We start from the raw sequence: 27,675 nt of genomic DNA, 5'->3' as shown, positions 1-27,675 counted from the left end.
GATGAAGCATGGCTAGTCAGATAGAAATATGATTGAACAAAATGGGTGTGACCTAATGTTGATAGGTGGAACAGGAAAACCCATTAAGATCTTTCTGTTGAGAACTTTATGCCTATCCATATAGCACTTCTTTCTCTTGGGTATGGGACAGGTGGACCCTTCCAAAACGGAGGTCTGTCATCTACTCTCAGACAAAGCAAGTCGGAGAATTTCTTCACGTCCAGCTCCAAGAGAGAACAGTGGGCTAAGACTGATCTTGGAAGATTAGGTAGGGGTTGGTAAACTGGAATCACAATTCCTGTCAGTTCTGAATTATACCTTTTCCCCTTACCTGTCAATCCCATGTTCCTATGAAACATCTGGGTCTCATCTGGGACCAGGAAGAAAGAGACGCATGGATGACCATATGGAAGCTTTACTGTAGATGAAGGTAGCCTGATGCCCCCAGAAAGCAACATGAAGGCTGTAAACTCACTCCATTTGTATATGCAAATACGGTTCTGATCTTATCTCCTAGCAGGATTGGTAACCTGGAAGAAGCTTTTCTTCCCTCACATGTGGCCTCTGGACAGTGCTCAGAGGCCTGCCTCTACCCCCCTTCCCTTCTCTCTTCTCCTAGGTAGCTCTGGCCCCTCACTGGGTATCTCTGCGTAAGGTGGCCCATTCTCCTGTGCGAATGCATCTTCACTCTCTCCCCTCTCTAACATATTCCCTCTGCTCGCTTATGTAGCATCTTTATGGCTCTGTTTTGAATTCTTATCTCTGTCACTGCCAGAACCTAGAAACACAAGAGTAGCATACAAAGGCCCATAATGAGATTAGAATATGTGCTTAGACTCAATGGTTCACTTGTGGGATAAAAAAAGCTTGGTTTCTGTATCCTTTGAGCAACAGAAATTCTAGATTCTGTGATTTGTAGGAAAAAATGGAGGAGGGGGAAACAGGAAGGAAATGAGAGGGTAGGAGACAATCAGACATTTTTCTGGTCAAAGCTATTTTTGGGCACTTTACCTTGAGACAAATTTTTTTTTAATCCCCAGTACAAGAAAACCATGAGGATGGGCTTTGGAAGGCTAGGCATTCTGTAAGTGATTGAGGCTCCTACAAATCCTATCACAGTGCTATTTGAAAGCAAGAAAAACCTTCTGATGATTGGTTCATTGAGAAGGTGAGTTAATGAGTAAGCCACAGATGTTTCGCCTTGGGACCCTGCACTGGGCACCCACCTGACATCACCTGTTGTCCATCCCAAAGGTAAGCCACAGCACTATTTTCCCAGTACCTCCTCAGATGCCAGTTCACCAAACACAACTTAGCCTTGCTTTAAAGGGAACACTCAGAGACATAGACAGACATATAGTTCTCCCAGCGGCACATGGAAGAGACAGCAAAACCCTGGGAAGCCATATATTTTGTCTGCCACAAATCCCCCTTCCAGGAAATCTTACTGAAGTTCATTACACCATTGGTTTTAATTGGGATGCAGTTGTTGTTTTAAGGTTTATACCGCATTAAAAGTATAGCAAAGCAGACATCATATAAAACTCATATAAAAATCATATAAATCATTTTGAAGTGTACAGCTCAGTCACACGTTAGTGCACTCACACTGTTGTGCAATGAGCCACCATCATAACCTTCCTCCTCTGCCCCAACTGAAACCCTGTTCTCATTAAACAATAACTTTCCATGCCCTCCTCCCTCTAGCCTATAGCAACCACCTGCAAATGCCACTTAACAGAAAAAAAGAAAGAAGCATATCTTGACTTTTGAGCTCTGTGATGCTCAAAGATGCAATTCACGGACGAAGGAGAGGCGAGGAACTAGCTAGAACTGGAGATGTTTCAGCAGTATTCAAGAGGCCGGTGGGAGTGTGCGTGCGTGTGTGCATGCGTGTGAGAGAGAGAGAGAGAGAGAGAGAGAGAGAGAGAGAGAGAGAGAGAGTGTGTGTGTGTGTGTGTGTGTGTGTGTGTGTGTGTGTGTGTGTCTTTAAAACTCTCTCCACCTCCCAGCCCGCCTCCCAGAGGCTTGCCGCTTGGTTTCTGCCTTTCCGCGTTTCCTCCTGCTGGCCCCAGGGGGAGCCGGCATGGGCCATTTCCTTTGCAGTGTTGTTAGCAAGTTTGTCTCCCGGGAGCTCACTTTTTGATTGGACTTGTGGAGTGTAAAGGTAACCACTGGGTTTTCCTTTCAAAGATTTGGGTGAAAAGACAGGCTGCTGCTCTTTTGCTGGAAAAGCCTGACTGGTCGGATTCCTGGCTGGGCTCAGCATTCAAGTGCTTCTCTGCATCCCCTGGCGCCTGGAACTGTGTCGCTCCCCGGCAGACCTCTGGAGGGAACCGCCAGGCTCCATCACTCCCCCCACAAATGGCTAACCCTGGAGGTGGTGCTGTTGCCAATGGTACCCTGCACAGCTGCAAGAGCCCGGGCCACGGCGTGCTGGACGGGCACTGCCCCAAGAATGGAATAGTGAGAACAGCCGAGGTAAGAGGCGCTCAGACGCACCCTGAGCGACAAGCACCTGAGCCTGTCTGTGCTTCCTTGTACAGCTCTTTGAGGTGGTCCTTAACTTCATCTCCCTCCAGCGTTTTCTGGATTTTTGAGTGTTCACTGCGGCTTAATTAACGTCAAATGGTCGACTACCCGAAAAGCTTAGTCGTGGATTAAGAAGGGAACTTCTTTTCTAAACCAAGTGAGGACACACAGAAACCCATGGCAGTCCTTGACTCCCTAAAACACACACCTTCCTTCTAGACTTTTCCTTTTTACTCTCTCAAGCAATTTTTGGGAGGGGGTAAAAATCTGAAGGCTCCTACTGTTCAGTTCCATTGTTGGGTCTTCTGGGAAATCTGTCACATTTATCATGCTTCAGAAGAAAAGGAGGAAGTGAAAGTAAATTTTGTCCAGACTCCGTGGTGCAGGTGGCATTTCCCCCTCCCACCCAAGACGTGTCCCTCTCGTTTTTCCTCCGTGGTGTTTAATGAAGCGCTGTCAGCGCTCACAGCTTCATTTCTGGCCAGTCTTCTTTTTGGAAATTTAACATTACTGGCATTCCAGGCTTCTTGTGATGTTCTGCACACAGAAACCAAAGCAGCATCTTTACGGCAGGACTTTTAAGGGTTTATTTTTGCTCTGGCTGTCAAAGAATGTTTGAGGGGAAGTAGCTAACAGTTGAGGGGAGAGATTGGGGAATTTCAAAGCATGAGAATTCTCTAGTTCTCCAGTTCACACATGATGCCCCGTCACTCTGCACAGGAGCAGAGCGAGTGAGTTCACCCGTGACAGGAGCAGCCTCAGTGTTGGGAAATGAAACTGCCCAGGGAACCCCACACAATCTCTAACCAGTCATTTATTTCGGAGAATCAACATCCACCCAGGGGAAAGATCAGATCTAAGATCTCAGGCCAGGTAGGGCTGGTGGGGTCCAATGTTCCACTCAGTGAACTGAACGTCTGGGGCCAGCTGAAAAGGCAGGAGGCCAGCTGAAGCCTGGGTTGTGTGTGTAAAACATACAGCTGTGAAGTTTGAACCTAGCCTGGAGTGTCTACCAGCCATCTCAGAACTAAGCTGTTCCAAGTGAGTGTCTGAAACCTGGAGCAGTGTAAAGAAAAAGTACTCAACACTTGTCATTTTGGGGGAAAGAAACTGCAGTCCTATCCACTATCTATCTATTCATTGCTGGGTAGCCAAGATGCTTTATACATTGAAATGCCCGCAACTTGCTGGCTACTCACCGGAGGCTCTCAGTCAGTTGGAGATGCCTTCCCAACTTCTTTTCTGGTTTTGGTATTGTTTTGTAACCACATTCTAGTACTTGAAGTTAGAGATGGAGAGCTGATTACAGCAACTATAAGCAACACAGAACTGAGTGCTGAAGGCTTGTTCCTTAGTGTAGCTGTGGGACAGAAATGCCTTTGACATTGAAGTTTCCCTAACAGCAGCTCAAAATATCAGGGCGGTTAGGGCTTTTACTGACTCTTTCTGAATGGTCATTCAGAGCCTGAGGGGGCTCAGATATATTTAGGTGCTACTAAGTTGAATTCGGCTTCCAGTGAGAGCCTCAACTGTGGCTTAACAAAATAGCTTCCCCAAAGAATAAGCCCTGATGAGATTGTAGTGTTACAGAGCAGCCCAGTTCCTTCCACGATGGGAGTGAAGCTGGCTTTGCTATAGTGCTCGCAGCCACTGGCCTGACCCTAGTTTGTTTTGGGGCCCTTTTAACAGACTTCATCTTGACTACAATCCTTGCTGGTTGATAACAGCAATCCGCGAAGCCTCCCATCAAGGTGCGTGAGGCAGCATCTGGTCCCACAGGCTGCTGCAGAGCTGCCCCAGTCTTTTCTTTCCTTGCCTATCTACATTTCGCTCACCCAGATGCCTTTTGGAGGCTCCCTTCAGGGTTTCCTGGCATAACAGACAATATGAAAACCAGCACTAAACAGTCACTGAGAAGTCTTTCTCCCTTTGTTCCAACACAGTCCAGTTTGAACATCCTGGCTGTGGCATGCAGGCTTGCTACCCCAATCTTCAGACTGAAAAGAGGCCAAAATCTTCCCAGTGGAGTTTATTCCCCCCTGTTGAAGCCCCGTATGCCCTGCGGATGAGCTGTAACTTGTCATCTCTGGTGAAGTCCATGTATGGGTGCACTTCCAGCATGTGATCCTGTCCCTTTAACAGAACACTCGTGTCCTAAGGTATTCACTCTCCCCCTTCAGGGGCATGTCCACGTGAAAGACAAAAGAGCTGCTAATGCTCCTAATCCATAAACATCATGTTTCCTATAATTTCTTATGGACTCCCTTCTGCATAATTACTTTGTAATTACGATCTGCATAATTGCTTTTTTTATTTCTCACTAATTATTTCTGACTTTGCCGGAAACTTATTAGGAAAATGTGAGTCTGGGGAGGTCCACCCACCTCCTTCACACACACTAGTGTGTTCATCTAGAGGTAGTTTTTTTAACTGGACAGGGTCTGCATTTTTTGTTAAGTTGATCCTATAGGATGAAAGATAATTTGTAACAATTTCTCTAATCACCCTTTCCTGGAAAGCAAAAATGTCCTGGGATTACAGGTGTCTTTAATAGAACTTTTTATAGAACTTTTACTCTTGTTGTAGCATTAGCAGCAGAAGGCAGTGATCCTAAATATGCAGCTTTTTTTTCTATCACTCTTTCACTCATTCATCCATATTTATTAAGAATATGTTCCTTTTGAAACAAGGTATAGGATTTCTACAGGCCAGGAATTCAGAGGGTAGAGGGAATGACAGCGATCGGTCCTTCGTCTTTTTCACATACACCTGCTGCACCTCTGGGTGTCAGCCTTGGCTCAGCTCTGGTGAGGCCCTTCCTGATGGATGATAGCACAGGGGTGTGAGCTAGGTGGGGAGAGAATATCACAGTGCCACATGGGAGCCCTTAATAAAACAGCCTCATGACACTCTCCAGGGACACAGCCCCAGTTGACTAATGATCTCCCACTAGGCCCTACCTCTCATAAACCCCACACCTTTCTCCAGTATCACTTGGGAGCTAACTTTGCAATACATAATCCCTAGAGGGAACCATCTCAAGCTATATCCAAACCACAGCAAGAGGTTCACGTCCTTCTCACAATTCAAACTGCACAGATTCCATCCCCAGTAGTAGTTCCACAGCTAATTCTAACAAGCAACTGCACATTCAAGGGCAAACTCTCATTTAATATCTGAAGGTAATTCTTTCTAGCTGTGAGCTTCTAAAATTGAAAAAAAAAGGTACTAAAATAAAATAGCAGTACAGGAATATGATTAAGATTTATTTTAAAAGGGAAAAACAGACATAGAAAGGAGTGATTGACTGGAAACAAGACCAAAACCCAGCAAGGCACACAAAACTTAGAAGTGTTGAGTCTTGCATCTTGAGTACACTGCATGGAAGCACTGGGCCCACAAGGCCTTGAATATTCCCAGCTTGGAGACTTCACAGGTCATAGTTCATATGATTACTCGCTCAGGCCGTATGGCACCTGCAGCTTTCCCCAGAAGGTGTTGCTTATTGCTGGTAACTGGAAATATTTGGAGTCTCTGCTACAGATGTCTGCAGGATTTCACCACACATCATTTCCCTGGAGTCTTCTCTACACTATATAACCCTGTGACAAACTTCTGCATGACTTGTGGACACCACCTGGACCAACAACTTTTGCATTCTGTCTGTGAGATCAACACCATATGAATGTGAGGGTGTCTCTCTGCCTGGATCTGTTGAGCCATAGAAATCCAAGCCTCCAAGGTGGTCCCAGTAGGAAGCCCATGGGCAGTGCCAAGGCTCAGTCCTGAAATAAATCTGTCCTGTCATGGCCAGGACATCCTCAGACATTTAAGAGGTGCCCTCTAGGTCTTTTTTTCATTGTACCAATCCAAAGCAACTATTTAAAGCCTTTGATCTGCACAGTTCTCTCCAACAAGTGGTTGCTAGGCCACAACTTTAAACACTTTCTTTGTATTCTTTTCCTGATCAGTTTGCAAACGTTGCTTCCTTTAGTTCCCACATCTCACTGTACATCTGACTAAATGCAGCATCGTCCATGATGCAACCCAAAAGCTTTGTTGTTTGGAAATTTCTTTTGTCAAATAAGCTATTTCATCATTATTAACGTTATTTTATGGACATAATGCAGCTAAATTCCTTGTGACAGAGGAGTACCTATGACCTTACAAAACAATTGTATTGTAGGTTACTGCTATGGAATTCATGCTAGTTGAGGTCCAGGCAGGAAATGTTGTAGAATGTTGTAGACCTCAAGTTTTTTTTTTTTCCAACTGAGATACAAGGAAACTGCAGTTTACATCAACAAACAAATGTCATCTGTTCAGGAATTCTCCCAAGGACATCAACCAAATAGTACTATAGGTCCTGTCATAGCTACACTGAGCCAGTTCCTGTTACCAGATAAATTTCTTAAACTGAGCTGCAGGTGGTTTCTGAATTACTTGAATTGCTAAAACTCTAAGTGGTAGACTACATCATGGAAGAGAATAAATAAAAGTCAGTTGAAAAATGCAATGGAAGCAAATATTCCTTAACAGTAGCATGAGACACATGAATGATCTGGAACACTTCAGGAAACATATTTAAGAAGAAAATTGAAGACCCACTCAAAGAGAGTATTAAAATGTACCTGAAGGAAAATTGGAATAAGTGGAAAGGTATGCAATACTCATGGATAGGGAGATTCAAGATGAATTACTCTCTTAATTCTGCATGAATTAATCTATGTGATCCAGGTTAAATAAAACAGCATATCTATTCCACCAGAAAATGACTTTAAAATTTAGGAGCAAAAATTAATAAATATTAACAATCAGGAAACACACGGAAAATAATAAACGGAAAGGGATGACTAACACTTGCAAGGGGGGGACTTTCGCTGCTAGGCTACTGTACTGAGCCTGCAACGTAAATTCTTAATGTTCCCTAAACATAAGATATTGTTTGCAGTAGCCTTCACAGGTCTTTCTACGATGACAGAGCCAATTGGTATCAGAGGTAGTGTGACTGACCTGGCCAATCGACTGACGGAGGGACATTTCGGGGACTCCTGAGTCTTGTTACAAAAAGCCCTGAAGCTTGAACCTTTTCTTCTTAGAACACACACACTGGGCACACAAACAAGATGCTTGGAGGCAGTCTACACAGCTCACAGCAAGTTGATGTTCGTGTTGGGCTCTTGAGCTGAGATGCACATGCAGACTGGGAATGAGCTATCTTAGCAGGAGGTCCCCGTGGCCAGAGTCCGTCAGCTGCAACGGACAGGCCTGGAGCTTCGCAGAGCTTCCCTAGTGCACTCCACCCAAATCACAGACTCCAGAGGGACTGAATGATGGCTGTTGTGCGTTCAGTGGTGGGGTTATCAAAAGCAACAGACCACGAACCCATGGACATTACATCTCCTTAAAATGCCCATGAAAGTCATCCCATAATTTCCCTTCACCATCATTTTCAATGCTTGTGTTGAAACATTCATGAAAGAGTTTGTTTTGGCCATAGATGGATTTTTTTTCAGCCAGGAGATAAAATGCTCTTCCCTGTACTGTAAATTCTTGTTTTGTTTTGCTTGGCACAAGGACTGTATGCTTAAGTTGCTAATGTACCAGGGAGTATCTGGCTACAAAAGCCAAGGGAATGCATCCTGAATGTTACCAACATAAAAGTAGAATCATTGGAACTTTGCCAAATTAGTCAACCAGAGGAAGCCTGTCATTTATTGCATTTCTATGAACATTGACTCAGCTGAAGAGAATGTATGTGTTTAAGTGTTTCACTGACTAAAAAAAATGTTTTAAAGTGGCATTTAATATTTTTAAATTAATTAATACATGCTTTTAAATTTATTGCTTTTAATTTACAATTCAAATGATGAATTGCAAATTAATTTTATCTACCAATTAAAGTTTTCTGGAAAAATATTCTCTTTGGAAATTTAATTCGAGGAAATATAGTTTGTGTTCACTGAATTACTTGCAGGGTATTAGTCACATACGCACTTAGCTCTTCATTGATATGATTACATTTGTCTCAGTAGACCTGAACAGCTGTAGGCTTAACATACATCCTAAAGGACACCAACCTAAAAATTCATGTACAAGGAATTTGCTGCCATCATATTAGGAAAGAAAGGATAAGAACAACCACAAAAATTTTAGCTAGGCAATGTGCAATTTAGATGAAATATTTGGGGAGGGATGTAAGAGCATGTAAGCCTCCCTGAGAGAATGTTCTACACAAATCTCCACCTGTCATAGTGCTGTCTGGATCCTGCTGTCCCACCTAACTGTCCACATTGAAGACCACTGGTTTCCACAGTGGTGGGGTTGTAAATGCCTGGAAGGGCTGTCAGGGACTTGCTGGCATAGCATAGTAGGAAATGATAAGAATGAATATAACCCAGGGTTGCTATGAGATTAAAGTCCCATCTTAAGAGATGTTCTGCCTTCCAAATGTGGGATGGTTATGCAGAGCAAGTGGAGACTGCTATTTTTTAAATATTGGCATATAATTTCAAAAGCTGAAATTCAAGGGCAAGTCTGACACAATGGGTCAACCATTGCTTGAGACACCTGCAGACCACAGGGGAATACTGGACTTTGTTCCTAGTCCTTGCTTCCTGCAAATGCATGCTCTTAGTAGTTGCTGGGTACTTGCTGTCAATGTGGGACACACATATGGGGCTGCCAATTCCTAGATTCACACTGGCTCAGCCCTGGCAGTGGCTGGTATTTGGGGAGTAAAAAACATAGAGAACACAAGATTCATATTCTCTCTCTCTCTCTCTCTCTCTCTCTCTCTCTGACACATACACACACACACACACACACACACACACACACACACACCACATATATACCCCACACACAGTTTGCCTTTCAAATACAACAAACAAACAAATACACAAATAAATAGATGCAAATTATTTGGGCTTCTAAAGAACACTGCTACCAGCCACCAGTTTGTAATCTCTGAACTGTAGGTACTAAGAGGCCATAAATAGAGTGCTATTTTCTTATACGTATATGGGAAAACTGACTCAGGAAATTTATGCTATACCCCTTTAAATTGACTTTTTAGTTTTAAAAAAGTAATAGGAAAACCTGAGTGTTGTGACATGGTTATTATAATAACACTTGCTGCTGACACACAGAGGAGTGAGGGACTCTTAGGACCAGCTACACACCATGGATTTCTTTGACTAACTCTAATTTCAAATATTGGTTTCTTAAATGTTGATCCAAATATCACAGACCTTGCAATATTTATTTCCAAACCTCATCTCTTGGATTTCATAGGAAGAACACAAACTTTGTGTCAGTTGATGCACTTGTAAAACCTGGCCACCATGTTTCTAGATCTGGTCTGACTGAGCCTTCAAAAGTTGCCCAAGGAAAAGGCTACATGCAAATTTTGATTATCCTCTTAATTGTAAATTGCACATATCCTCTTAATTGTAAATTCCCTGACTTTGTCAAATCTCCAGGTTACAAGCTCCAACTCTGAAAAGCCTTTATTAATTAGACTATAGTTGCATTCACAACCCAACCAGAAAAACCAGTAACACTTCTTCCCAGAATGAAGAATACACACACACACACATACAACCCATAGTAACTAAGGCAGTGGGATATATGTGTTAGACATTTATTTTAAACAACATGAGAACTTTTGCATTCTTCTCCATCATACATTGGTGTTTATATCTTTCCAAACTACCTTTCATATCCTTTCCTAGAACACTGAGTAATATTGAATTCATCAGAAAGACATGAAAATGGTAGCTTTTCCCATTCTAGCACTCCTTGAGATTTCTTAGGAAAATATAAACCACTTAAAAGGGACAACAGTGGAAAGAGCATTCACTTTGATGTCAGACCGGGTTTGAGCCCCTGATCTACTGACACAGTTGTGTCACATCGGGCTAGTAGCTTCATGTCTTGACCCATATCTAATCAGGTTACAATGAAGATTAAAGTACAAAACATAGATAAGCCTTGTAATAAACATCAGTCCATACAGAAGATATCCAATAAATGACAGCCCTATGTATTCATCTCTTTCTCTTCTCCTGCTATTTAAAGTCTGCTCAGTTCACTGCCCGGTGTATGATAGGTGTTCAATGGTCAGAATCATCCAGTTTTCACTCATTGGTGACCTTTCAGTCCTCCTTTGAGTTGGCCTGTTAACAGTAATTGATGCAAACAAATGCTCCCTCTTTTTCAAAACCTTTTGTTTCCTAAGTTTTCAGGATCTGACATTTGATTTTCCTCCTCCATCAAATACCTGTTCCTCTGGGATTTCTTTTCTTGGTTCTTCCTCCAATTTTTGACCAATATGTAATATAATGATCCCAGACCTTGTCCTTTGTGCAACTTCTCTTTTTAAACTCTATCATTACTCATGATGATCTTACCATTATACAAAAATAATAAGCATTTCCAACTGACTACTTGATATACAACACATGTGAATATTAATACACATTGAATCTGCAGAGGGCATTTCCAATAGCCAGTTGATCTTTTCAACTTAAAGGTATCTCAAACTTCACAAGTATGATTCTGATACTGCACCCTCCCCAAACATCCTGGCCCCCTTATTATCCTTCTCAGATCAATAAATAGCAACTCTATTCCTACGGTTCACATAAAAAAACCGTGGCATCATTCACAGCTTTCAGTTCTTCATACTCTGTAGTCATGCTGTCAGCAAAGCAAGAGCCTGCATTCACAATAGATGCAGAATCTCACCTATCCTCATCTCCTCAGCAACTACTTTGGTCTTAGCCATGATTATTTCTCACCTAGGCTACTGAAAGAGTTCCACCTGTTTACCCAGGGTTCAGTATTCTCTTGCTGTATAAGATATCTTCCCAACATTTAGTAACATCAAATAACACTGACTTCATTATGCTCATGGATTCTTCCAGGCAGGAATTCAGGAAATGCATGGTGAAGGTAACTTTCCCACACCAGGATAAGTGAAGTCGCAACAGGGATGACACGATTATCCAGGCTGGAAGAACTGGAACAGAGAATCCAACTTCAACATAAAAGGATGGGCAGGCTGGGACTACAAACTGGCTTGAAGTCATCACAGACATGCCCAGTCAGGCTGCAGGCAAAGGGACCATCCTACTTCTCATGGGCGGAATAACAAGGATTTCAATGATCCCTGTTAAACACACCATGCTTTTCTTCTACCCTTTCCCAATCCTCTACCCCTATTTGTAGAACTGAATCCAGCAGCCAGTGGGCCTACCGAAATGAAATTCAGAGATGTTAGTCCTCTGCCCAGATCATTTCCATGATTCTCATTTTCTTCAAAGTTAAAGCCAAAATCCTTGAAATGAACTTTAAGGCTCCGCGGCCAGGTCATCCCTGACACATCTGCTCTCCAGCTCCAGTTGCGTGCTGCTCTCTGTTCCCGAGCCAGCCTTGCATCATCTCCTCCCACCTTGTGATGTTTGCATTTCCTCTTCACCCTTTCCCAGATAGCCACGTGCTTCTCACTTCCCTTCCTCAAAGCCTTGGGCCAAATCATCACCTTCCATGGGAGATTTAGTTTTGCTATTCTTTCTCCAATTGAAAAACATGCTCACTTCCTGCCCCTTTTCCCACCCTAATCTTGTTCTTTACCACTAAGCAACAACTGCACAACACACACACACACACGCACACACATGCAGATACTTTGAATATTTTTCTGCTTTTGCCTCTAGATGGGAAGCTCACTTGGGCAGGAATTTCTGCCTGGCTGTATAGTGAAACCCCAGTTCCCTGGTTCAGTGTCTGTGCACAATAGGTAGTCAGTAATATGGTAGAACAAGTGAAGGGCATTCATTCAAATAATCACTTGTTTACCATTGCTCATTTCAACCCATTTAGAATGTTATTTAGCTTTCTGTTTGTTGCTAACATGGTTAGTTTTTTAAAAGACTAAAAAACCCTGTTCATCTAGTACATAGGCTTGTCTGTAAACCTCAGAGCAAGTGTGATCACTTATGAGTTAATTCACTATTAAGAAAATATACAAAATATTAACAAGAAAACAATAAAAACCATCAAAAGACAATGTAGGTCAAAACTCTTTTGATAACATTGTTCACATTTTTGCATCTCATTGTATATAAATTTTACCTCTAAGGGAAAAAAAATTACACCTAAAGACAAACATTGAAATCTAGTTAGTAAAATGCATGCTTAGTGTACAGTGGATTGATTCTAAAATTTTTTTTGTGAAATGTGTAAACATGTGGATTAAAAGATGTACAGAAAGCTGAACAAATGGGAAAACACACCATAAAAACAAAGAAAAATGTTGACTTTTATAATCTAGGTGGCAAATATGTGAGTTTAATTTCTTTTGCTTTTTCTGCAAGTTTTCAGATGTTCATAGAAAATGTAGAAGGAAGAAACATTTTTTCTAGTGACAAAAACATATACAGTATAGACTGTTAACTAGATTTTTGGTCTTAGGCAAGTTTACTTTTGTATGACCCAGTTCACACAACTTTAAAACAGTGTCAGCTTTGTATGGTTTATTGAAAATCAAAACGGGTTAGTATTTACAATGTTTTTAAAGCATATAGTGTGATGTAAGCATTTGTTAAGCAGGTGCTAATTTTGATGTGGCAAGCAGTTTAGCCACAGATGGATTCAGTATTGGAACCTCGTGGGTTCGAGTTCCAGCTGAGCTCACCATCCCAGCTTCCTGGTAATGTGCATGGTGAGCAGTGGTAAGCGATGGCCCAAGCACTGAGGGGCCTGCCACCTGGGTGACACACCTCACTTGGCCACACCTTAGGCGTTTGGAGAAGGAACTCTAAGGGACAGTACTGGCATCGCTTTGTGTATGTCTTTCCTTTACACATTATTTCAATGGTAAATAAAAATGTTTCACATCTTTCATATGGGGTAACTGATAAGAAAACAGTTTCTACTTGGTTTTCTTAGATGCCCAATGTTTGGAAACACAGAGCTTTAGTAACACCTGCTGACAGCCACATGTGTTCTAAACCCTTAGTCTTTTTTCCCTGAAATCCAGGCATATTTCATCTCCAGTTAGGAGATAGTAAACATCATTAGAATGAATCAGTAGCATTTAATTTCTGTTTCAATTTAATTTTAAAAGTCCTGCTTCCTTAAAATATTTTTTTATTTGTTTTGGTTTGGTTTGGTTCCCTAGTTTGGAGTATATCGTACAGGAACCCTCAAAAAGTTCTTGAAAAAGCGAATTTGAGAAGTAATTTTACTGTGGAAAAAAGGCTAGAAATCCATGCAAATAAAACAGCCTTTTAAAGTTCATGGAAAAATGTGTATTATGAAAATAAAAATCATAGATTTCTAGAATTTCTATACCAAAATAAACTTGTCTTTTAATTCAATTTTCACAGACTTTGACATTTTCTTATAATATCTCAATATCAACATAAAAGTTTGACTACCTGGTCAAACAAATAACATAATAATTTGACCAAAAGGGTACCGAATAGGGCCTCATAAGCAATTTCAACTTTGGTAAGATGTTGTAAAATTGCTCAGGTAACATTGGAGAACTTGGTTTCTGGAATAGAGACTTAGTCATTGTACCATTTATCGATCAATGGGGGTAAAGAAAAGGGTCACGTGCAGTCAATTAGAGAAACAGCCCTCCTGTACAACCATGGTCCTAAAGATTTGAAGGGGCATTTCCCATTGTATCTTTAGTATAATCCAGCTAGCGCTAGGCATCTTAGGTTAGAAATCCTTACAGTTCTTCCTATCCTCTGTCTCCCACATGGAAAAAGGAGACTCAGTAAAGCTGACAAACCACCTTCAAGGTCACACTAACATGAGACTAACCCCCCGGGGGGGATAAAAATCAATTGATTAATATTAAAGCATCATCTGCCATTGGAAATGTACTCAGCCTTAGTCTTACATGTGGCGTTGCAAAGCAGACAAAGTCTCTAAAGGAGGGCCCTTCCTCTGTTTGTGGTATTCCAGCAATGGCTCCTTGGAAGAAGGGATGTGTAGTTAATACCTTGGAAACCTCTGTTCTTCAGCACATAAAACGTGTCATTTTGATCATTACACTTCCTTAGAACAACTCTGAGGACAACTTGTCATAAGTTAAAAAACTCATTTGATTCTTACAGCCTCAAAGAAGATTAATATTGATTTCTACTTATATTACCATAGCCAGACAGTAAAAGTGTTTTACATGGTACATAGGAATGCAAAACTACCTATAAATCTCTTTTTGATAATCATTTACTTTTTCTTCACGTCTTCATATTCATGGTTAAGAATGTGCACTCCATGGATTTGTCTTCCTCTGAATATTTGGACATCCTCAGTTCTATCTTTAAAACACGTTCATGTAAGGCCCGGTGTGGTGGCCTAGTGGCTAAAGTCCTCACCTTGAATGTGCCAGGATCCCAGATGGGATCCCATATGGATGGGCACCCAGCAGTCCCACTTCCCATCCAGCTCCCTGCTTGTGGCTTGGGATAGCAGTCTAGTATGACTCAAAGCCTTGGGACCTTGCACCCATGTGAGAGACATGGAGGAAGTTCCTGGCTCCTGGCTTTGGCTCAAACTCAGCTCCAGCCGTTGCGGTCACTTGGGAGTGAGTCAGTGGACAGAAGATCTTCTCTGTCTCTCCTCCTCTCTGTATATCTGACTTTGCAATAAAAATAAATAAATCTTTTTAAAACTGCATTCATTTATAAAGATTTGTTTATTTATTTAAATCAGAGCCACACAGTGAGAGGGAGAGACAGAGAAATCTTCCATTTGCTAATTCCATCCCCAATTGGCCAAGACGGGCTAGAGCAGGCTGAAGCTGGGAGCTTCCTATGCGTCTCTTGTATGGGCAGTAGAGACATGAGCTCTTGGCCCATCCTAGGTCATCAGCAGGGAGCCAGGTGGGAAGTGGATCAGCCAGAACGTTGACTAGCACCCATATGGAATGCTGATGTCACATGTAGCAGCTTTATCCACTTTGCCATAAGGCTGGCCCCTCCATTCCATGTTTAAACATGATGTGATGAATGCTGACTTCCAAACCCAGCAGGAGAACTAGTACCTGATTCCTGAGTTGCGTGTGCCCAAGGCAGAGACATCAATAGCATGACAGAGGCTCCGAGTTTCGCAGTATGGCATGGCTGTTATCCATCTGCTTTGATAATTATTCCTAAAGAAATTTGACCTCACAGCTTCTCAAATGTTAGAACAGTGATGGAAGCATAGATCTGATAATAGAGACTCGTGTTATCTGAATTTAGATTGTGGTGACACAACTTTCAATAGAACCCCAAGTCTCTGTTCTCAAACTATGGAAGTTCAGAGACAGCAGATGTTTGGTGGGTCAACTTTCTGGAACTCCTACCTTACAGCTTCACAGACGCGTGAGATCTGAAAGTCAAGTGCATCTTAGTAAACCCACTCTCTGACTTTGCTGTGATTTAAATAATCATGAAAGCCTATCAGCTACTATCACCAAACATCCATGAGAGAAATGACATTAACTTTGACCAGCGCTGGGTTCACGATGTCTGATTCACATCTAAGAAAGATGTGAATACATATGCATAATACGGACACTCAGACATGGATGTGTCATGAATGCATATGTTTTCACATTTCACCATAGATCAGTGAACATTTTAATGAATGTGTTTTAAAGCTATAGAGCAGATTTGGGAGTCGCTGGATTTCAACAAAAGGATACAAAAGTAACAGGGGACTATCTCCCCCCCACCCCCATTGGCTTTGTATTGTGTCTAAAGCAAAATCCCAGTCTAAAATAGTCACTGGCTCATTCCACCTTTAACACTGAATCCGGTTTTGTCTCTTTTATTCCCTAACCAGACATGAGCCGCAATCATGGGACACTCACCCTTTTGGGACACTCACCCTTTTACTGCTAATAAGGCTAATGGGGTTTTATTTTAAAATATGAAACAACTGAGACTCAAACAGGTTTTTTTTTAAATTTTATCTCAAAATAGCCAATCTAGGGCAAGACCTGAGTCTGTCTATTACCAGTTTCCAGTGCCTCTATACAACACACCGTCTGACATCGCAGGGTCACAGTCAACCTGCTGGAGCCGGTGGCACCGCCACTTCTCGCCGACTCTGAGATACCTAAGGACATTTCACCACTGACATAAATCAGGAGCTAGTCTGTTAAAGCCCTGCCATGAGGGAACATCTTTTTTGTCAAGGAATTGTGCTTCCTGTTGGCTAATTTTTAGCATGACAACTGAGTCAAATGCGTACAGACTAGGTACGCATTGTAAGGCCTGAGAAAATGATCCAAAGGCTGAAATGAGCAAGTCACAGGTGTCAGTCTCATTTTGCTAAGTATAATATCAGTTTTTTAATCCCAATTAGATGACTAATGATTTGCACCCACTCATTACTTTAGCCTCAGACACTGTGACTAAAAGAAAACGCTGGGACCCACGAAACTGGTTGATTGAGGAATACAGGTTAAAAAAAATGAGTCAAGCGGAGCCCGGCTCTGGGAAATGGTGGTTTTCCCCTACATGATATGCTTTATAAGAAAAATGAATTGGGGCCTGGCGCGATGGTGTAGTGGTTAAAGTCCTTGCCTTGTATGTGCCAGGATCCCCTATGGGCACCAGTTCTGGTCCTGGCAGCCCTGCTTCCCATCCGGCTCCCTGCTTGTGGCCTGTGAATGCAGTCGAGGACAGCCCAAGGCCTTGGGACCCTGCACCCGCGTGGGAAACCTGGAAGAGCTCCTTGCTCCTGGCTTCAGATTGGCTCAGCTCCAGCCATTTGCGGCGGCTTGGGGAGTGAAACATCGGATGGAAGATCTTCCTCTCTGTCTCTCCTCCTCTCTGTATATCTGCCTTTCCAATAAAAATAAATAAATCTTAAAGAAAAGAAAATGAATTGGATAATGATGACCATAGATATTACTAGAGATTTTGAAAACAAGACAATAAGTTGTTGTGGTACCAACTATTAGTGAATTGTTTGTTTGGAGACAATGGGAACAAAAGAGTTCCCTAGAAAATAAAATGGTATGTCTTGATCAGAGAATCTGTATCCATTCAGTGAAGTGCTGCCTCTTTAAGGAAATCCTCTGAATTTAAAGAAAAGTGGAAGAGGAACCAGATTCTATGGGTGTCAGAGAGAGAAGAGGGAGAGAGAACCTAGGGAAGTAGGTATGGTCAACTGAATCAAATCATGGCAGGTTTCTCTGTTTCTGGGTCAGAAAGCTGTCTGTGTACTGCCAAACAGCAGGTCTCATTTGGCCTCGCTTCAGGGCAAAGGAAGTTCTGGATGGAACCCAGTAGAGTAGCTCACTACAACTGAGGTACATGAAGGAATTGATTCATTCTGATTCTAAGAGAAACAGCATTATTTTAAACCAACTTCAGTCGACTGAACTCCATCTAACCCTCTGCCTTTCTCTAAGCCACCCTGCAGATCCCTGCAGGGCACTCTCTTCCTTATCACTCCTGCGTGAGTCACCCAGAGCTCAGCAGCATGACAAAACGCTCCAGTGTACAGCGCACTGTGATGACAGAACAATCCTCTCTTGTGGATTTGTTCCTGTGCAGTTCAGCAGATAATATCGGTTGGATTTTTGCTCAGAGGATCAAAATTCCAGAGTCAACTGAGCAAGCAGACCTTCTCAATAGTGAAATGTGTAAGCCACGAAGCACGATCCACGAATGGCTGGGGCTCACTGAATGTGGAGCTCGCAAAAGATCCATTCTCCACACAGCTTGCCAAGGGCACTTTGGAAAAATCTATGACAGGCCAGGCTACCATCTGTTAAAGCTCATTAGTGGCTCTGCTTGTTAGGACCAGGGCTGCAATCCTTAACTTGATTTACCAGACTTGTATCACTTCCCCAGCCTACTCATGCAGGTATTCATTCGTTCATTCATTTGTTATCAGATGTCCATGGGATACCTCCTATGTGACATACACAGTCCTTGATGCAGGCAACAGATGGAGCCCTACTCCTGGATATGACTCTGGACCACGTGTGCTAACTCTCCCTATGCCCACCTCACAGTTCTTTAGCATCTTCCTTATCCCGGAAGGACTTTTTATCTGGTAAACTACTGATTTTTCAGATTTCATTTTTAAGCAGCATATTCTTTCAGGACATTGGTTCATTTTGTTGAACTAGGTTAGATCCCCTCTTGTTGAACCCTATAGCATCCTTACTCAATTCTCTTTTATAGAGATTATTTTGCATGTTTTTTTTTTTTTACCTAAGCAGAGTGGTCAAAATTTTCCTTAAAGTTCCAGACAATAAATATTTTCATCTCAGGAGACCATTCAACACTCTTTCAGGACCACTCAACTTTGTCAGCATAGCAATACACAATACACAGCCACAAATGACGTAGCTGTGTTCTCTACGAAATCATAGGCCAGGGATGACCTATGGCCAACCACTCACCAACAGATAATGAAAACGCACTCTCCCTCTATCCACCCCCCCCCCCCACACACACACACTAAGCTAACTACCAATCACATGAGGACGTGAGGTTGTTGATCATTTAAAATATGGCTAGTGCAACTGAGGATCTAAATCTCTACATCAATTTCATTTTAATCATTTAGGTTTAAACATAACTAGCCTTACATGATGAATATCGGGACAGCACAGGGACAGACTAGGAAGGGTGAGATTCTTGTTGGCCACCGTGTCACCTGAACGGAGCACAAGTAGATGCACCAGCCATATGTACTGAATGAGTGAATGAATAAATGCATGAATATGAAATTGTCAAATCTTTTTGTTGCTGATATGGCGTTTGATCCTATGTTGCCAAATAGATACTTCTTGCAGTATTATACTTCTACATGCAACTTTTATCTCTTGACTAGCATCAGCATGGCAACATTGAGAGCTGTAGGAGTGCACTGGGTGTGTGATCCTTCCTGTTCCTAACATAGGAATGGTCACATGGCAGATACCACAGAGCTCCCACCAGGAAGGTGGAAAAAAAAAATCAGTATTGTGGCTGCTTTGTTTCTGAAATACGTTTCAATCTGTTGTGTCACAAATTGCTAGCTAGCTTTGTGTCTTCTTCTGGCTTTAGTTTTGTATTGTGAGCTTGAGAAATTCAACTCAGTTCTGGATCTTCCTGCTTTATAACCTTAGGCAAGTTTCTCAATGTCCTGTGTGTCTCTGTCATTAAGTCAAGATAATTCTAATTCTATTATAGTTCTTTGCCACCTACCTGTTAGGAATATCAAGTATATAAATAAGATCAAATAAATCTACAAAAGCCTCTGAGGACCTTGGAGATAAGCATTGTGCTCCTCTGGCAGATTATAATTGACCAAGATGACAGGGGTTATCCTAGAGATGGTAAACTACGAGTGCATTGTCTGGATTATTGGGACAACTCAAGAGAAGCTTTTTGCTCTTCACTGAGCCAGAGGGTTGTCAGCAAGAGCAAAGGAATGCAACCATTGCAAGGTGGTGAAGGACAGTCACTCAACTCCAAATTTGAATTCTGCACAATTAACTTTAGATACCTTAACTGCCATCCCAGGTAGTTCCAGTTTACACATGTTTCTGCCTTACTTTCCTCCTGCACTTCTGATAAGGAAGGATCTGTATGGTTTTGTTGTTTCTGTTTTATTTTTTTCCACTTCTACCTGAAGGGCAAAGTCTGGCCCTAGAAGACCTTCCCTTATTCAAGTGACCTCTGTCCACCTCACCTCCAGATATACAGCAGGTGAAGTCCAGCCAGAGACCCATGAACGAGTCTCTCCCCGCGCTTCCACCTGGCAGTGGGTGCCCACGCTCTTCTTTATCCTGGGAAGGTCCTTCTCTGCCTCTTCTCGCCACTTTTCCTTATTTATTCATTCTCCTGCCCTGGTTTGTCAGCTGACTTCTCAGGTGAGAGAAACAGAAAGCCAGTATCATGGGAAATCAAGTTGAGCTCTAAAATATTAAACTGGTTCAGTAGTAGAGGGGAAAAAAGGATAGAAGATGTAGTAGCTAATATTCAAATAACTTCCCCTCTCTCTAAATTATGTGATCACTGAAGCCTAAAAATTTCAACATACTTTTTCCATCATGCATCACCTAACACCACAATCTTCAATAAGAGTTGAGATCTCACTGAATTAATTTCTGGATTGTTTGTCATTTTTTTTTTTTGCTTTCTCCTATACATGGTTAAATGTTTTACTTATTTGTCTAGGTTTTAAAATCTAATTGTATCCTTAATATTTTTTAAAAAAAGCTTTTATTCCTCATTCTTAAGTTTAAATTATGGTTAGCCTGAGCTTCTGGTCCAGTACCTTCCTTGAGGAGGTAAATTCTCATATTTCTTACAAACTGATCTATGCAATAGTTAAGACTTTTTAAAAGAAGTCTATCAATATTATTATAGTGTGTTTGTTGGAATTTATGTGACAAAATCAATTACATAGCAAATATCAAAAGCATAATCTAGTAGAAATGTGTTGCTTACACAGATTTAAACATAACTGCAATGATAGAAATGAGAGGAAGTCAACACTCCACATGGTTTTGGGGACAACACATACTAACAAAGTCTCTACAGTCCTTCAAATGTGATCATCAAGGTTACTTGGCCATCAACAGTGGAGAGAGGACTCTTGGGTTGGGTATGAAAGTGACAACACTAGACTCCTGTTTAATTCACAGTAGTCGATATTCAGTCTCCTGGCAGCATTCATCTGCCAGGTAAATGTGGCCTCGCTGTGGGAAGAGAGCAGGGGAAATGAGTATGAACAAGCTTGCTATGCTGGTCATTAAATATTTGAAAGATCTGCATGAGAAAGGAAGCTATTACTTTTACAAGTGATCTTCTTTTTCTGTTTGGGTATAAAACACATACAAATCACCTACTTTTCTTAATATTTTAAAAATCTCATTGCAGTACAGTATGAGGAGTATAATGATGATATTATACAGTGAGAACACGTAACCTGAATCTTTCTAAGAAGCGAATCCAGAACTGAGCTTTAAGCAGGGCTGTCTTAAGGCAGGCCAAGGTTATGTGTAGGAGGCTGTTTAAAACAGCTAATGGAAAACAGTATAAGAAGATGAGTTACATTGGTACCAATTGTTTTGAAAGTTATGCATAGTTTTTTTCATAATAGATATTTTCTCTGGAACTTTTTAAGACCATTTGAAGCAAAGAGCGAAAATGGGGTGGGGAAGGCAGTTAGGCAAAGACTGGAGAAAACAGCAAAATAAAAGCATGAGAAAGCATTGGGATAGGATGAAAAAGCAGAATGAGAAGCAAAAATCATTTGATGCTTAAATAAATAAAAACTTGGAAATCAGAGCAGGCAAACCATTGGCTTCTATGCTAAGAAGCTTAGCTCTATGCTGAAAACCTACACTTTTTCCAAAGTGAACTTCTGTCTTGGCCCGGGGTCTATTTATATGAAAATAATAAAATACATTAAAAATATGTGTTGACATTCCCAAAGTTAAATTATGTTCTTAACGATTTATGTATGTTTATTTGAAAGGCAGATTTTACCAAGAGAAAAAGAGAAATAGAGAGGTCTTCCATCCACTGGTTCACTCCCCAAAAAGGCCCCAATGGCCAGAGATGAGCTAATCCAAAGCCAGGAGCCAGGAGTTGCTTTCCGAGTCTCCCACCTGGGTGCAGGGGCCCAAAGACTGCAGTCATCTCTCTGAAGCAGGGAGATGGATCAGAAGAAGGCTAGTCAGGACACAATCTGGTGCCTGTTTGGGAGGAGCTTTGCCAAATAGGTTCATCACACATATCACTACATGTATATATGAAATCAAACGACACATTTCAAACAGCAAAACTTTTCAGTTTGTGAACAAAATGATCTAGGGTGTGACATGACTTCATTTTTTTAAGATTTATTCTTTTGAAAGACAGAATTTGAGAGATCTCCATGCACTGGTTCACTCCCCCAGATGGCCACAATGGCCAGAGCTGGGCCTACTCAAAACCCAAGAGTCAGGAGGTCCCTTGTGGGTGTAGGAGCCTTGGCCTTGGGGCCATCCTCCACTGTCTTCCCAGATGCATTGACGGGGAGCTGGACCAAAGTAGAGCAGCTGGGACTCGAACCAATGCCCACAAGGGATGCTGACACCATGGGCAGTGGCTTCACTTGTGATGCCACAGTGCCAGCCCTGTAACATGACTTTAATGAAACATTTCTAAGTATTTGTATCCACAAAATACATGGCATGGGTTTTTGTTAAGCTAATCATTTCTTAAAAGTCTCAGATACAATACAAACATTAACTCATACTAATTAAGTAATTGATTTAAATTGCATTCAATTCTCTTGCATGTAAGATGGAACTGTGCACTGCTATCATTCCCATATTATGGTAGCTCATGCCCTTCAGTGCCACATCACTCAGAGACTTTCAGTTATATCTAATGGACATCCCAGCATACTCTGAAAGACTAACAAACAGCAGCTTTGAAATCAATCAGACATTCAATTATTTTAGACTAACCATCCAGGATTCTACTAAGGGAAAAAAAATACTGTTTTGAATTTTACCCACTATTAGCTTTATGATAAAAATATTCATGTACTGGCAGTAAGTAATTGAGCCTTAGTATTCACAACAGAATGCTGATTTGCCAATCAAAATGGATGCTAGGTTTAAATAAGTGAGATGTATTTGGTGGCCATCAGTTATATCCTGCCCCCTGAAGCCCTTCTGCCAGCCTCATGATCATCTATAATTTTTGCCATTCTCTTGACTGGGGAGATCTGGCTATTATGGTTCTTTTAGCTGAAATGAATGGAAGATTCTTAAAACTAGACAAAAATGGGGTTTTTGGCTTTTCTCCTATATTAAGTAAGGAGTTGCATGGTCTCTGGGTTAGTTGTCTGAGGGACTCCGCAATGTCTCGAGAATCAGTGTTTGTCATTTTTGATACGTAATGAAGAGTCTTCCCCCAGGCACCCCAAAATGGTTGCTTGCAATTCCAGAAATTCAAAATAGGTATAACAATGTTTGGAAACATCTACTTTAATATCTGGACAATGCCTTTCTCAAATCCCACCTAATGTACTTTCCCTCCATACCCATTGGCCAATACTCACATGGTAAGCATGACCATATCTAACTGTCATTGACCAAACTACTCTTATTATCTTGGATTAATAAATGCTTTATTCCCTGAGGTGAGGGAACAGTAAGGCAGGCTCTTTCTGCAATCAGAGTATAGGGCATGTTCATAGGGTAAGTCACCAGAAACACTGCATTCTTAAAAACAAACAAAAAACAAAAACAACCTCCACCAGATTCCGAGTTGCACACAGGATCCAGACTCGGTTAGAGACTGGTGATGGGTGATGATAAGAAATGCTGGCCCCTGTCACTTGTCGGGAGAATTTCATGGCAGGGGAAAGGAAGATGTGCGGGACAGGGAGCAGAGACGCACGAGTGAAGAGATAAATGGGCTGGCTCAATGTCGTTGACCATGACTTTCCTTTTAATATTTAGTCAGTTTTCTTGAATAAAGGTTTACTCATTTGCGGTTAATCTTTGGACAATTTGCAGACCATTGTCAAAGCTGCGTTGCATCTACATTTGATCAGTTACGAGTCTTTTTGAACTGTGCAGAAGTTCTTTGGAACTCTTCAATCCATTGTCAGAGCAATGAGCTCCTCTGGCAGTTTTTTAACTAGCACTGTACTATTTATAGAAAACTTTCATTCCACATCACACCAAGATCTCGTTTCCCTGCTCAAACCCTAATTTCTACATAGTAACGGAATGTTCATTCTCAGAAATGCCAATATCTTTGAAAGGTTGTGTTCTTTTTCAGAAGAGCAGATTCTATGCTAACACATAATGCAGCTCTGTAACTTCTGAGCACTCGACTTTCTTATCTCCAATGTTCTAGCTTTTCTTTGCCATTTCATTATCAGAGAGCCAGCCTCATTCCCACAAGTATGTGTGACCGAGGCCTGGAAATCATTCCTGCCCTCTCATTCTGACTTTTGTTTCCAAATCAAAGAGTAATCCAGCAGCACAATGAAATGTGCCCTGTTTCTGGGTTGCCTCAGACTGAAAACAAAGTTGCTTGTGAATGGATGGTGAATCTGTAGAATTATCTTTTTTTTTCCTTACTCATCCTTCATTTATTATACACCAAGAACCAAAAGGAGAAAAGGGGTCTTTCGCGCCAGTTTTTCAAAGTGCTCTGGACATGGTCTAGGTCTTTATGGTTGGGACTGTCACAGATGTTCCTCACCACATCCTCTTTAAGCGCTTAGTTCCAAGAACAATACTGTCCCCTACCTTTCACCCCAGTTGGCCTCAGTTGGAATTTTCCTTGGCTCCAGTACACACTCAGTGTATTATTGCTTCAGCATAATAATCTCCTCTCACTTCTAGTGTCCAGAGCTACCACTCTCTTTCTCATTCTTCTCTACCCCACATTTACTGCTCGCAGCTCCCCACTCCATGGCCACCACACTCCCTCTCTACTGAATCAAATCTTGATGAAATCTGCAGGAATAACCCGATAGAATTGCTTGCTCAAGTTTCCTGTGATCTTGTTGACTTCAATTCCTCAGCCCTTGGTTACTTCTCCCCTCACAATCCTATGTATTCCATCTTATTCTTCCTGTCTGCTTAGGAAGTTCTTGTTTTCCATTTTCTATATATGACGACACTGGCCAAATAACTTCTCTTCTTCCCCAAATATTTCTCTAAAAGTTTCACTCTCACACTTTCATTTATTGTCTCTACACGGAAGATTTTAGGAAAATCATGATATTACGTGCTGAAACTATGGCTGGCACTTTGTATCTTGTCTCATTTAATTTTCAATCAGTTCCTTATCAGTCCTGTTTTACTTTGAGACATGTGAAGCCCAGATCAACTTAGTGATATGCACAATGGAAATGCCTAGATTTTAATTCAATACTCTGAGTCCTGCACAAGGAGAGTGCATAATCCGGGAATGGGAGTGGCCTAGAAGGGACATAGTGGGCTCCTCCTTCTTGGGTTACCAACACACGGGAGGGCATGAAAACTAGGACAGGGGCTGGGGTGACTAGACAGAGAGGCACTCAACAACATCTGTGAGGGCTGGATAGTTGAGTTGTTTAGATGGAACTAAGCTTAAATACCCATTGACATGTATGAGAGCCAAACGGGACATGGGACAGACTGGACTAGTCTGCTACATATACTGGCAAACCAGGGCAGGGGGCGGGCCTGGTGGGGGTGATTATGGGTCGCTCTGACTAGGCTGCAGCTCCCACTGGTTTATGTGAGGGCCGAGTATGTGCTGGGCAGAACCAGGCTGGACTGCAACACCCATTGGTTCCAGTGGAAGTTGGGGCTGAAAACAGAACGAACCCAGCGACTGCAACCACCAGCATTATGGTGCAACAGTTTAAGTTAGCACCTGTATAGTAGCTCTCAAACCAGAGTGCCAATTTTTTTTATTATTATTTTTAATTCATTAATTACATTGTATTATGTGACACAGTTTCATAGGTACTTGGGTTCTCCCCACCCCTCCCCAAACCCTCCCACCATGGTGGATTCCTCCACCTTGTTGCATAACCACAGCTCAAGTTCAGTTGAGATTCCCCCATTGCAAGCATATACCAAACATAGAGTCCAGCATCTTATTGTCCAGTCAAGTTCAACGGCTTCGTAGGTATACCCTTTCTGGTCTGAAGACAGAGCCAGCAGAGTATCATCCCAGTCAATTGAAAGCTCCAACATACCATCAGCAAAAATTTACATCATTATGGAATTAATCGACATAGTAATGAGTAACCAATATGTTAAAAGTAAATGCGAGTTCCTAGCCACCTTCTGTACAATTCAGAGTGCCAATTTTTAAAATTCATTTGAAAGGCAAAGTTGCAGAGAGAGCAAGGAAGATACACACACACACACAGACACACTCACACACACACACACACACACACACCTTCCATCTGCTGGTTTACTCTCTAAATGGGCCCATAGCCAAGGCTAGGTGAGGCTAAAGCCAGGAACCCAGAGCTTCATCTGGATTTCCCACAAGGGTGCAGGTGTCCAGTGACTTGAGTCATCTTCCATTGTGTTCCCAGATGTAATATCAGAGAGCTGGATGGCAAACTGGAACTGCAGGAAATGAAAGCAGCACCCATTTGGGGTTCCAATATTGCAGGCAGTGTCTTAACCCATTGAGCCACAAAGCTCCCCCTCCCCCTTCCCCAGAGTACCAGTTTGAGTCTCAACTGTTCCACTTCTGATCAGTGTCTCTGTTCGTATGCCAGGGAAGACAATGGAAGATGGACCTCCCACACGCATGAGATCCAGATGGAGTTGCAGGCTAACGACTTTGACCTGGCCCGGGCCTATCCATGCAGCCGCTTGGGCAGTGGACCAACTAGTGGCAGATCTCTTTATTTTTTTGTTCCTCCCCCTAACTGTGTCACTTTGCCTTTCAAATACATAAAATAAATCTTTAAAATAGTTTGTTCCAACTCAACCTTTTTCTGGAAACCACTCATAAATGCTTAATGGGATAGGTCCTTCCTTCTGTGTCACTACTGTGACATTTCCATTTTGCTCTATTTTGGGTCCATTTGCACCAATCTTGGCCCAATACACCACACACTCCCTTGCATGATTTATTCTAGGAGAAGCAGAGCCCCCTTTTATCTAGATTAGCGAGCTCCATCATCCACCAGACCTCCAGGACTGATGGGAGGACACCTGGCACACAGACGGTTCATGCAGCATCTGATCGTGATTCCATGTGCAAGGCAACAGCATAACTTCTCTCATTCACTTTTCATTCACAGCCTCAGATAAAGTAATATTCTCTCATTTTCATTAATCAAATCATCAGATAGTGTTGAAAGAAGCCAAATTATACAGGAGCCAACAACCATCACTACTAGTTTGGAGCATCTATGTCATGACTAAATCACACAGAGATTCCAGGAATGCTGCCTTTGAAACAACATACAGGAAAGAAAGACTGGGGGACTTTATGCTCTGGAAGACTGTGTTAGATGTGGCAATTATAAATACTGTGGGAAAAAGCCACACAACTCTTTAGACTTGCCTTTACATAATTCTAAATAAGCTTAATCAACACATGAAATATTAGTACACATTTCACAATTTCTTGTAAA

General features: G+C 41.8%; 1 protein-coding gene across 1 annotated transcript in view; it reads left to right on the top strand.

The window, feature by feature from the left end:
• Nucleotides 1-2,058: 2,058 nt before the first annotated feature.
• Nucleotides 2,059-27,675, top strand: part of SPTLC3 (serine palmitoyltransferase long chain base subunit 3) — a 118,305-nt gene continuing 92,688 nt past the window's right edge. The window contains exon 1 of the mRNA XM_058679697.1: nt 2,059-2,481. Within this exon, the coding sequence (XP_058535680.1) occupies nt 2,365-2,481 (117 nt within the window). The 5' untranslated portion in view covers nt 2,059-2,364. The remainder of the gene's footprint in view (nt 2,482-27,675) is intronic.

Source organism: Ochotona princeps, chromosome 22 (genome assembly GCF_030435755.1).
Source record: "Ochotona princeps isolate mOchPri1 chromosome 22, mOchPri1.hap1, whole genome shotgun sequence".
NCBI lineage: Eukaryota > Metazoa > Chordata > Mammalia > Lagomorpha > Ochotonidae > Ochotona > Ochotona princeps.
This window is presented reverse-complemented; position numbering and strand designations above follow the sequence as displayed.